At 68.3% G+C, this 12,332-nt stretch overlaps 1 protein-coding gene and 1 long non-coding RNA gene across 4 annotated transcripts in view; both read right to left on the bottom strand.

Moving 5' to 3' along the window:
- The window catches only part of SLC38A10 (solute carrier family 38 member 10), a 30,991-nt gene extending 27,681 nt beyond the window's left edge, over window positions 1–3,310 (bottom strand). For both annotated transcript variants that reach the window (XM_068654793.1, XM_068654794.1), the window contains exons 1-2: window positions 3,098–3,310; window positions 2,344–2,461 (exon numbers count right to left, since the gene is read on the bottom strand). In XM_068654793.1, coding sequence (XP_068510894.1) covers window positions 2,344–2,461; window positions 3,098–3,205 — 226 coding nt within the window. In that variant the 5' untranslated portion in view covers window positions 3,206–3,310. The remainder of the gene's footprint in view (window positions 1–2,343; window positions 2,462–3,097) is intronic.
- A 3,497-nt stretch (window positions 3,311–6,807) lies between these two features.
- On the bottom strand, window positions 6,808–11,374 carry LOC137841666 (uncharacterized). Of its 2 annotated transcripts, XR_011088689.1 has the most exons (3): window positions 11,099–11,317; window positions 9,075–10,444; window positions 6,808–6,998 (listed from the first exon to the last, which is right to left on the bottom strand). It is a non-coding gene; the product is annotated as an uncharacterized lncRNA (long non-coding RNA). The 2 variants fall into 2 exon arrangements; XR_011088688.1 differs by lacking the exon at window positions 6,808–6,998 and having other exon boundaries at window positions 9,337–10,444; window positions 11,099–11,374.
- Window positions 11,375–12,332: the final 958 nt, after the last annotated feature.

Raw genomic sequence — 12,332 nt, 5'->3', positions numbered from 1 at the left:
CGCTGCTGGATGGGAGAGCTGAGCCGGTGCCCAGAACGTTCAAACCCCACGCCCAGAACCCCCGGCACTCGCAGCCCACACCAAAGGGCTGCTGCCAACGCTTGGCTCCCCCCTTCCAGTGCTGGGGCTGGAGCGGAGAACGGTCGCTCCTCTTCAAACCATTGTTTTTTTTCTTAAAAAGAAAAAGCCAAGAAACCGCCGCACGTATTTTTAGATCTCGCTGGGCAGAGTGGGAATTGAGGCCTCCAGTTCCAAGCAGGGACCGCGCTGCCCACCCGTGGCACTGCAGAATCCCAGCACGAAACCCCCCCGGGTTCCCCTCTGCCCCCTCCCCAGCGCCCGCCAGAGAGCAAATTTATTCCCTCCTGGAAGCTCCCCCTGTTATTTTAAATATTAACTTACAATCGACGGTTCCTTTGGACTCGGCTCGAGTTAAAAATTAAGGAGACAGCGTGTTCTCCCGCGGAACGAAAATAAAATAATAAAAAAAAAAAGGCTCAGCGGGAGGGCGGCAGCAGAAAAACAAAACGGAGCTGCGGCGAGGGGCAGCGCCGAAAATAGCCGGCGGCGCGAGGAGCAGCCTCCAGCTCTCATCGCCCCCGGCTCCATGGGGCTGGCACGAGGGAGGGGAACCAGCAGGGGATAAAAACGATAAAATCGTCCTCCCCGGGGGCTGCTGCAGAGGCCTGGTGCTGTGGCACTGACCCCGGGGCTCCTTTCTGACGCCACGCAGCCTCGGTGCCTCCTGTTGGTGGCAACCAGCAGCCTGCCAAGAGCAGCCTTCAGAAGTTAGGTCAGATATGGGAAAATTGGGTCCTTTATCTGCTCGGGGAGGGGATCTCAAGCTGGGCAGAGCCGAACCCGCTCGGTAATTAGAGAAACCCTTTTTTAATTGTGGTCACTGCAGGGAGCAGCTTGAATTTCGGCACTTCTCGCTGCAGGGAGCTGCTTCTCCTCTCCCCGGGCAGCCCAGCCCCGCAGCCATACGGGACCAGCATCAGCCCGGTACGAGCCCGGCTCTTTTGTGCTCCCCCAGCTCTCAGAGCACCTCCGGAAGGGCCCCCAGTCCCTCGGCGCTGCCAAAGCCTCCCCCGGGCTCAGCTGCAGATGCAGCGGGGCGCAGGCGGGCGCTGACAAAGGCTGCCTGTGTGGAGCTGCCCGGCCTGGCTGCATTAGGATGCGGCGCGGGAGCCGCTGCCTTTTCTTCCCAGTGCCCTCCCTTCCCCTGCCCGAGCCCCGTGGCACCTCTCCCAGCGCCCGGGGAGGGAGGAGAGGCTCCTTTCGGCGTGCCAGGAGGTGCCAGGAGATGCCAGGAGGTGCCAGGAAGCTTGGAAACATCGCCAGCCTCTGTGTACCCGAGCCCCTTGGCTCTGAAAGCGCCGAGGATCCCTTCTCCCTGGGGGAGGTGACACACCAGGGGTGGTTTCACCGCAGCCGGGTGCTACCTGAGGGCTCCTGGCTGGCTCAGCGTTCCCTGCAGGACCAGAGGCACGGCCTTGGAGGCTGCAGCAGTTTTTGCCCTGTTTAGTTTCCAGCAGATAAAGCCCGGCAGGAGCCAAGCTCGTTGGGCACCGCGAGCGTGGAGGAAACCCAGCTGTCAGCACCCCGAGCCACTCACCTCCCAAACTCCTTCCCCAGCTACCACCCAAAAAACTCCACCCCAAAATAAAAACCACAAAAACAAGAGAAAACGATGAAAAAACCACCTCCCCTGCGCTTTCACGTGCCACCTGAGGGGGTCTCGAACCCAACCACCCCCTCCTGCCCCCCGCGGCAGGCAGAGAGGTCACCACCAGAGCCCGGCGCTGGCGCCAGTGCAGAGGAGCCGAGGCAGGGAGCTGGCGGGCGCTGCCAACCCCCCCCGCCCCCCCCACGGCCCCCGCAGATGTTTCTGTTTTCCCGGCCGCCTGGAAGCTGGCAGCGTTTCCTCCCGGCTCCCCCCCAGCTCTGCCACAAACGCTCCGGGCGGCAGCTCCGTGCCAGGACCCGATGTCCTCGGCAGCGCGCTGGGCGGGGAGAGGAGGGCGGGGGGGCAAAGCCAAATAATTGGCAGCAGGCAGCTCCCAAAAACGCTTGGGTTTCCATCACTCAGCGCCTGCATCCCCTCCCAAACAATTCGGTGCCCGTTAACCCCAGGAGCAGGATTAAAGCCTCCAATTTCCCCCCCCCTGGGGACGGAGAGCGACGGGGGGAAGAGGGCACGGATTGAGCGCTGCCCCCAGAAGCCATGGGTGTGCCAAGAAAACCAGGCTGCAAGCTGTAAATTAGGAGTTTGGGGTAAAACCGCCGCCTAAAAATAAATCGGGAAAGCCAAGGGGAAGGCCGGGAGCCGGGGGTGCTCACCCAGGCCGGGGTAGGTGCGGCGCTTGCTGAGGTTGGCCGCCTTCACCAGGAACATGCAGGACTGGTGGGTCATCCACGAGCAGAAAACCAGGAGCAGGGCGCCCAGCACGATGCCGCACTGCGAGGGAAAAAGGGGGGAAACAAGGAGAAAATGGAAAAAAATTCAGTGACCTCAGCCCCACCCCCCCAGACCCCTCAGGATCCCCCTCAGGCACCCCCAGCCCCGCTCCTGCCCACCCGGGGGCTCCCCGCAGCCGGCCCGAGGGGACCCCAGCCCCAGATCCCGCAGCCCGGGGGGGTCTCAGCCCCCTGCTTGCCTCCCCCCGGGGCTCCCAGCACCGAACGGGGCCGGGGGCTCGGTGGGACACGGCCCCGCAGCTCCTCCCGGTGACCCCCCCCAGGGCCGTGACCGCTCCCGGTGCCCCCCGGGCCCGGCAAAGCACCGGGACCCGCTGCAGACCCCAGACCCCAACCTCTGCCCTTTTTACACCCCCCCCACACCACGGGCACGGCACCGGGCTGCGTGCTACGAAGACACCGGGAAGGGGGGGGGGGGACACCGGGGAGGGGGGGCCGTTACCCTCCGTTTTTTTTACCGGACGCCTCAACACGGGGCCAGACCCCCCCCCAAAGACCACATCACCCCCGGTGCAGCCCCCCCAGGGCCTCCCCCAACCCCTGAAGCCCCCCCCCCCCCTCCCCGGGGGCCTCCCCCACCTGGGTACCCCCCCGGTGCCGTTGCCGGTGCCGGTACCTGCCGGAAGCAGAAGGGCACAGTGAGCACGCTGACGCCCACGATGCTGTTCACCACGTTCATGATCAGGCCCCAGTTGGAGCCCGGCGCCGCCGCCGCCGCCGCCATGGCCTAAACCGGTGCCCCCCCCACCCCCCCCCCTCCTCCCCCCACACCCGGTGTCCCCCCGGTCTCCTCCGGTACCGGAGCTGCCCCCCCACACACACACACACCCCGCAGGGCCCCCTCCCGGCCCCTCCCCGCCCCTCAGGGCCCGTCCCGGCCCGTCCCGGCCCCGCCGCCCTCCCTCAGCCGCCCGCCATGGCGGCAGCGCCCCCGCCCCGCCCCGCGCCGGCACCGGCCACAGCGGCACTTCCGGCTTCCGGTGCTCCGCTGGCGCTTCCGGCGACGCTCTAGCTGCCTTGGAGGACCGAGCTCGCTGCTCCTGGGAGGACTGGGGCTAAAGGGGGGGGGGGCGAGACCCCCCCTGGGACCCTCCTGAGCCCCTCCCCGGGCCAAGGGCCCGATCCTGGCTTTGTGGGGCTGTGTGGGGCTGCCCCTGCCTCCCCCAACCCCAAATGGAGAGGTTAATGCAGGGCCTGGGGGGTGTGGGGGGGCACGACCCCCACTCCCCATCTGTGGAACCCCCAAGGGCAGTGGGGTGGGGATGGGGTGGGGTGGGGTGGGGCGGGACCCCCACAGCCCCTACACAGCCCCAGGCACAGGGCAGGGGGGCTGGGACACCCCACAAGGCCCCACCAGCATCACCCCAAGGGGATGGGGGGGGCAAAAAAGGGGGGGTCCCTGCGCTGGGCTGGCACCCGAGGGGCTCACACAGGGGGTTAAATGCATGCACACGAGTGTACACGCGTGTATGTGCATGCACGGCCATGCACACGCATGCACACGCATGCATGCACCCAAGTGTGCACACCTGCAGGCACCCAAATGCACACCCCTGCACACCCAAAAACACCCCCATGCACACCCAAATTCACATGCACACACACCCAAATGCACACCCAAATGCATACCCAAATGCACAGCCATGCACACCCCTGCACACACACCCCACCCCCTGCAGCATCACCCCAGGCGCTGCCTTTGCCCAGCCCCTGCCCTCCCCTCCTGCTCTTGCACACGCGTGTGCACCTCTGGCCGTGCACCATCCCCTCGTGTGCCCGCGTGCACCATGCACGCAGCAGGGTTGGTGCTCAGACCCAACCCAATGCACCCCACTGAGCACAGCCCCATGGCCAGGACCCCCCAAAAAAAAAATAAACATGGGGGTTTGCATGGGCTCAAAGGGGCTGGGGGCACACCCGGAGCCCCCCAAAACCCCCAAACCCCAGGGTCAACCCTTGGAGAGGGGGGGGAACCAAAGGGCAGACCCCGCGGTGGGGCTGCCTCGTGCCCGCAGCAGCGGTGTCAGGGTCAGGGCGGCGCGAGCCAAGGTTCCCATGCGCCCGAACGCGCGGCGCTCGTATAATTTGCAGCAATTGCACTGGGTAACCGCAGGAATTTGCTCTACAAAAGGTTGGCGGGGAGGTGGAGTGCGCCTGCCTAATTCCCTCCAGGTGCTACCGGGGGCTGGAGCCGCGGCGCCGGCTGAGTTTTGGTGCCTGCTGCTGCTCGAGGCAGCGCCAGGTCCCAGGAAGGATTTTGGGGGGGAAGGATTTTGGGGGGGAGTTTGGGGTTGTCGCTGGTCCTGCTGCCAGTGGGGTCCTGGGGATGTGGGGCTGGGGATCAGTGGGGCTGGGGATCCGTGGGGCTGGGTGCAGGGAGGCCCGGTGTCCCCACAGCGCCACGCTGTCCCCAAGGCATCCTCAGCCCCTCGGGGCCAGGAGCACCCATGGGACCAGCAAAAATCCCAGCAGCAGCGTGTGGGGTGCCCCTCCCCACAGCCCCAGCCCCCTGCTCTGGTTTAGGGCTGCCAGGCGGGAGGGGACCTGGTGGGATGGGTCCCCTGCGTCCCCTCTCCCTGCGGTGCTGGGGGCTCGGCTTGGGGTCACGGGGGGGGCTGCAGCACCCAGATGTGGGATGTGGGGCATGGAAGAGGGATGTGGGACCTGGACATGGGACATGGGACAAGGAAATGGGACGTGGGACAGGGACATGGGACAGGGACATGGGATGTGTGACCTGCATATGGGACATGGTACAGGGACATGGGACAAGGGACCTGGACACGGGACCCCCACTTCCCAAACCACCTCCACCCCTCTGGGAGCAGAAGCACCACCGTGACCCCAGCTCTGGGGGATTCCCGTCCCCCCCCCCTGTCCCCAGGCGAGGGGCTGGCACCAGGCACCCCCCACCCAAATAGGCTCAGCACCCACTGAGGGGCACAGCCCCCCCCAGGCACCCACGGCAGCCCCCTGCCTGCCTGGGAAGGGGAGCTCACCTTCTCCCTGCGCCGAGGAGGAGACATCTGCAGCGAGTTAGAGGGGAAATCATGTTTATCCAATTAGTTTTACACGGCCCCTAACTCAACGCTGGCAGAAAAAAGGGCTCAGGTGGCTGCTCCGCGTGCTCCGCGGCCGCCGGCAGCCAGGAGCACGCCGAGAGCTGGCTGCCTGTGAGCCCCCACACTGCGGGACGGGGATGGGGACCCCACAGAGACCCCACGGGGACCCCGACCCATCCTGCTGATGCCCCAGCCGTGTCCCCGTCCCCACTGTCCCCATCCCCAGGTGGGACCCCTGGGGCACTGGGATGTCCTGGGGGGCCCTGGGGGAGGTGTTGGGAGGCTCCATCCCCACGCTGTGCCCACCCCTGGGGTGCTGGGCGAGCTGAGTCTGGGGGCTTTTTGGGGGGCTCAGGGTGCTGATGGCTCCGGTTTTGGTAACCGTCCGCTTCCACCTCTCCTGCCCCTTTCCCTGTTTCTCTTTTCTCCCTGATTTTTTTCTCTTTTCTCCCTGATTTTTTTCTCTTTTCTCCCTGATTTTTGCTTTTCAGAGCAGCCCCCCTTGAGGCGATTTCTAAAACCCAGGACAACGTGCTTCAAGTCACCGTGTCCCCAACCCCGCTGGGATCCCACTTCCTACAGCTGCTCACCTGCAACCCAGCAGCACCCAGCTACTGAATAGTGGGGGCCAGCGGGGGCCACCGGCAGCCCCCGGAGCTGCTCCTCCCCTGCATTTTGGGGCAACCCCCCCAAAATCAGCAGGAGCTCGGTACGGCGCTGTGCAGCCCGCAGAGCTGAAATAAAGCAGACAAATACGGGATAAAAGGGAGCGAAGCCGAGGGGGGGCTGCTGTGCAGGGGGCCGCCCCGGGAAGGGCGATCGCTGCCGGCCCAAAGGTCTCCGAAATATTTATTGCTGGCAATAACCGCCCGATATTGCCTCGTGCTGCTGCTCCTTCCTCCTTCGCCTTCTCTTCTTTTATTTGTCCTGCCCCAAGCAGCACCTGCCCCCTCCTCTCCTCCCCTCCGGGAGCAGCTCCTCCGGGGGGGTTCCTGCCCCCCAGGGCCCGATCCTGCCCTGTCTCCCAGCCCAGGCACCTTCCACAGGACGAGGAGCAGAACGTGGGGCACGGATGGGGTGGGGGTCCCAGTGCAGGGTCCTGGGGGTCCTCCACGGTGCAGCACTGGGAGCCCTGGGGGCAGGATGCTCGGGGGGGGCACCCGTCCCTGTCCCCAGCAGCAGGGAGCAGCCAGGGCCGCCTGCTCCACGCGACCGCGGCCACCCCGAAGACAGATGCTTGGCAGAGCCCGGGAAGAAGACGGCGAGTATTTAAAAACATAAATTAAAACAAATTGCGTTTTTATATTGCAAATAAGGGCAGTTTTATCGGTTTTATTGCATAACAACCATTAATGAAGTGCAGTTTCAGGCACCTTAATTGCTCGGAGACTAAAGTTCAATCCATATCTCCGGCGCGGGCTGGAAGACGCCGTGTGTCATGCGAGTACCTGGCAGCTTGGAAATGTAAATAAATTTATGGGCACCATTAGGAAAACGGAGGAGAGGGACCCCATTTATCCAGGCTATTTATCCGGGAGGGAAGCGGCGCGAGTCCAACAGCGCGAACCGGCCAGGGATGGGGGGCAGCGAGGCTGCAGCATCCCCGTGGGGCCACCCCAATGTCCCCAAAACAACCCCGTGGTGTCACCCCGATGTCCCCCCAGTGTCACCTTGATGTCCCCATGGTGTCACCCCGATGTCCCCACCGGGGGGTCCCCACCAGGACCAGGGGAAGCGAAGGCTGTGGGGGGCGTGGGTGCCGGTGCGTGGGGGGCAGCAGCACCGGGAGGCTGCGGATTAGGGCTGGGGAGGGAAAACCCCGGCCCCGGCCCCACGACCACCCACGCGTGTCCGTGCGACACCCGTGGACCCCCCCCCCCCGTGCCCCGCAGGCGCCCACGCGCGGCCCCGCAGCCACCGGAGGCGCGCACCCCGCGTGAGCGCGGCCCCGCTCGCTCCCGTGCAGCGCGTGCACGCCCCGCGGCCACGCGCCAGGCTCAGCACCCACGAGCCCCCCGCCCCCCACGCGCGCCCCCACGTGCCTGCGGCGCGCCACGGCCCCCTCCAGGCCCCGCCCCCCGAAGCGCGCATGAATGGGCTCGCGCCGCCCCGCCCCCCGCTCAGGCCACGCCCATCTCCTTTTAAGGCACGAGGCGCGCCGCGGTGGGCGGGGCTTGCCCCCAGCCCATGCTCCGCCAATGAGGGCGGCGCGCCGAGCCCCCCGCGGGCGCCGGCCTTTGTTTGTGCGGGGCGCCGGGGCCAATGGGAGCGCGGGAGGGGGCAGCGCGGACCAATAGGAGCGCGGGGGGAGGGGCGGCGCGGGGCGGCCGGGGATGCCCCTGCCCGGCCACGTGCGCGCGGCGCCGCCACCGCGGGGCAGGGCCGGGGGCGGCGGCGGCGGGGAGCGGGGCCGCGCCCTCGGGTCCCCGTGACCCCCCTCCCATCCCCCCCCCCCCAACGGGGTCCTGCCCGGGTCAGGCCCCCCCAGCCCCCCCCGGGTTGTGCTCGTACCGGGAACGGGCCCGGTACCGGGCACCGGGGGTTGCGCTGAGCTCCGGGAACGGCCCCGCCGGGCACCCCCCGGGACCGGGCGAGGGCCCCCCCGGGGTTCCCGGTGCGCGCTGGGGTTACCCGCGGGCTGCCGGCCCCGAGCACCGCGGGGCTGATTGCGGAGACCCCCCCGGTACCGGCAGGTCGCAGCCCCCCCCCCCTTAATGACGGCTCCCGGTTGTCCCGGGGCTGCGGGGTCACGGCGGGGGCTCCCCCCCGCGGCCCCCACCGGGGCCCTGCGACCGCTCCCGGGAGCCGTGCGGGCAGTGGGGCAGGGGCAGCCCCGGGGGGGGGGGGGGGGCGGCGGGGAAGCGCCGGTGCGTGCCCCCCCCCTCCCCGGCCGGGAGCGAGAACAAAGGAGGTGGCTCCGCGGGGGGGGGGCCGTGCCCCGACCCCGGTGTGTGCGGGGCTGGGGAGGGGCCCGGGTGCTCCCCCCTCATGGGTTTGGCCCGTGCCGTAAAGAGAAGCCCCCCCCGGTAACGAGTTTTGTCAGGGGGGAGCCGTTACCACACCGGGACCCACACGTCCGAACGGGAGTTACCGGGATGTTACCGGGATGCTCCGGGACATTGCCACCGGGATTTTCGCATCCCGGCACCGGCAAGGCTGGGCCAGGCCCCCGGTGGGGACAGGGGACACCCGGCCTGGCTGTGGGACGGGGACAAGGGGTTGGTCCCAGGCAGCTCCAGCCCCAGTGGGTGCCCCCCCGTCCTCCCGTCCTCCTCCCTGTGGTGCCAGGGGACACCCCCGCACCCCAAACCCGCAGCCCTCACGGTGCTGCTGCCGTGCCCCCACCGTGGTGTCCCCGTGTCCCCTGCCACCGGCTGTGACACCCTCGGGTGCTGCTTGTGCAGAGCAGCGTGAGCCCCCCGAGGAGTCTGCAGGGGCTGCTTGGGTGGGGGGCTCAGTGGCGAGGTCCCCCCCCAGTGGTGGTGTCCCCAGGGTGGTGGCAGGAACGTCCCCGTGCCCGGGGTCGCTCACCTGGGATGGGGCCGGAGCCAGGCAGGGTGTCACGGGCACCGTGGGGGCCGTTACGGGTGGCGTGGTTCAGGTACCCCCCCGGGCACGGGGCCGGTCCCTCGGCAGCATCCCGGCAGCCTGGAGCTGCTCCCGGCTTCCACGTCCACAAATCTGCCCTTTAATCACGCAGCCGGGAAAAAAAGAAATCCAGAAAAAAAAAAAAAAAAAAAGCAAAATACAAACAACAAAAATAAAATTCAAAAAAATATAAATAAACCCAAAAGACAACAACAATTTATTTATTTATTTTTTAAATGAACGCCAAACAAACACCCAAAGCAGGCGCCTGCTCCTGGCTGACCGCACGGCTCGAGGCCGGGGCGGCTGCCGGAGGAGCCACGGGGCCGTGCCGGGACCCCGGGGGCCAACGCAGGCTCTGCAGCCCCCCCGGTACCCCCCCCTGATGACTATCCCCAGGGTGCCCCCGCCGCACAGCCCCAGGCAGCACCCTTGGGTGCTCGGGGCGGCTCCGCACGGCCACGGTGATGCACAGCACGGGGGCGCAGCCCAAGCCCTGTGCGCCCCCCCCAAGCCGTGCTGAGCCCCCCCAGCCGTGCTGAGCCCCCCCCAGCCGTGCTGAGCCCCCCCAAGATGCTCCACGCCGCGTGCTGCGGGAGGGAGCGAGGACAAAGGAGCCAGGTCCCGGTGCATCCCGTCCCGTGCCGGTGCCGAGCCCCCAGCCCCGCATTTTCCCCACCCGGAGCGGGGTCGGGGAGCTCACCCCAAAGCTGCCGCCTTTGTTCCCAGGGCAGGGGGCACCGGGTCCAACCCGGTTCGGTTCGGCCCCAATAAAGGGTGGCCCCGCAGGACCCCCTCCCGCCACCCTTTGTCTCCGGTGCCCGCGGGGCCGCCCCGGGTGCGGACAAAGGCAAGGGCGAGGAGGGGGGGTCCCAGACCCTGAGCCGCATAGGACGCACCGGGAAGGATGCACGGGGCCGGTGCCTGTTATTAAAACCCCATTAATTAACCGGCCCGGGTTGGTTTCAGCACTGACCTCACTGTTACGCCGGTACCGGGGAAGCACCGGGGCTGCTCAGCGGCACGTCCCCGTGTCACCCACCTCATGTGGGAAGCCCGGCTGTCGGTTTTGGGTTTTTTTCTTCATTTTTCATTTCTTCCCAGCTAATAAATTGTCGGTAACTCACCCCATGTTGAGGGGTGGCTGGGAACAATGGGGTGGCCCCGAACAACCGCGCTGCTTGCGGCACCCGGTGCTCCGGTACCCGGCCCCGGTGCTGCTCCCGGTGCCGCCCGTGCCGGTTCCTTCCCAAACGGGGCCGATCCCGGTGGCAGCTCCGTGCGGGGCCGGCGGGATGCGACCCGACCCCATCCTGCGGGGCAGAAACAGGTGAGAAGGAAACAAAAATCTGCGGTTTGTGCTTTTTTTTCCCTTTTTTTTTTAATAATTAATTTAATTTTTTTTTAATGGGGTAGCAGCATGCAGGGGAAGGACACTAAAACCCTGCCCGGGGGTCTCAGCGCATCCCCCCCGCCCGGCTGGAGGAGCGAGCTGGGGCTGCCCGTGCCCGTTTCTCCCGGTGGGTTTCGCTCCTGAAGCTCCGGTGCTCACGCGGGGGGGGGGTCCCGGTGTCCGGGGGTCCCGGTACCGGTGCCGGTGCCCGGGTCCCGGCCGTGCCGCGCTCCGTCCCGATGCGATCGCTGCCCGGGAGCCCCGAGCTGCGGCAACCCGGTGCCCTCCCGGTGCCCTCCCGGTACATCCCGGTACATCCCGGTGCATCCCGGTGCTCTCCCGGTGCACCCAACCCTCTCCCACCCCCCCACCCTCTCTCCCCCCCCTCCCCCCTTTCTATTCCCCGCAGCACCCCCGAACCCCCCCGACCCCAAACCCACCCCCACCGCCGCTCACCGGCCCCGCCGCCTCCGGAGCGCTCCGCTCCTCTCCCGGCCCGGTACGGCCCCGGTACCCGGTAACTCCCAGCCCTCCCCCGGCCCCCCCCCGGCCTCGTATCCCCCCCCCTACAAACCTGCGGCTCCCGTCCCGGCCCCGTCCCGCCGCTCCCCGCTGCCGCCGCCTTTGATCTCCCCGCGCCGCTCCCGGGGCCGCGGGGTCCGCCCGGGGGGGGGAGGAGGAGGAGGAGGAGGGGGGGGGGGGGGGGGGAGCGGGGACGGAACCGGGGAGGGGGGGGGTGAGAAGGGAGACGGGGGGAGGGGGAGCCTGGAAACCGCCGCCGCCTCCTTCCCCTTTCATGGCGCGGCCGCGGGGGGCCTTGAAACGGCGCGGCCAGTGAGCGCGGCGGGCGGGCGGCGCGGTGCGGGCTGGCGGGCGGCCAATCAGCGCCTTGTTTACACTGCGTGATTGGCAGCGGGCTGGCGGGCGGCCAGCCAATCAGCGCCCACCCCGACGGCGGGGGGCGGGGCAAGGAGAGGTAGGGAGGGAGGAGGGGGGGGGGAGAGCGCGCGCGCGCGCCGGTCCCCGCCGAGCGCGCGCGCGCGCTTCCGAGCAGGGGAAGGGAGGGGGCGGGGGAGTGAATGGAGGGGAGGGGGGGGGAGGGGAGAGCGGAGGGGGTTAACCCTTGCAGTGCCGGGGTGGGGGAGGAAAAAGGGAGCGGGGCAGGGCGCTGGGCTGGAGGGGGGGGGTTTGGGGGGGTCGTGGGGGTTTGGGGGGTCGTGGGGGGGGTCCCGAGGCGGCTTTGGGGTGGGCTTGGGGGGGGCATGGGGAGCAATGTGGGGGGGGGAGGGGGGTTGGAGGGGGTTCGGGGACTCAGTGCAGGGCGCGGGGGGGCGGCTGGGGAGGGGAGGAGGGTGCTGGGGGGGTGAGAGGGGGGCACTGCAGCGGTGTGTGCATTGGGGGGGGGTCTCACCGCACCTCCGCTGCACCGCAGCCCCCCGCCGCGCCGCACGGCGCACGCGCACGAGCGGGGAGGGGAGGGAGAAAGAGAAAAGGAGAGGGAGAGGGAGGGAGGGAGAGAGGAGGGAGAAAGCGCGCGCGCGCGCTCGGCGAGGCCGGAGCGCGCCGGCGCGCCCCAAGTGCGTTTCGCGCGCGCGCGCCGCCGCCACCACCACCACCACCTCCTCCTCCCCCCCATTCATCCGCCGCGGGGGCTTGAATTCGGCGCCGCCGCCGCGCGGAGCAACCCCCGGCGCGCCCTGATTGGCAGGCGCCTGGCTCCCGGCCAGCCTATTGGGAGGCGCGGCGGGGGCGGGGGCGGGAAAGGGAGGAGAGGGAAGGGAGAGGGAGAGAAGGGAAAGGGAGAGAGG

Source organism: Anas acuta, chromosome 18, assembly GCF_963932015.1.
Source record: "Anas acuta chromosome 18, bAnaAcu1.1, whole genome shotgun sequence".
NCBI lineage: Eukaryota > Metazoa > Chordata > Aves > Anseriformes > Anatidae > Anas > Anas acuta.
This window is presented reverse-complemented; position numbering and strand designations above follow the sequence as displayed.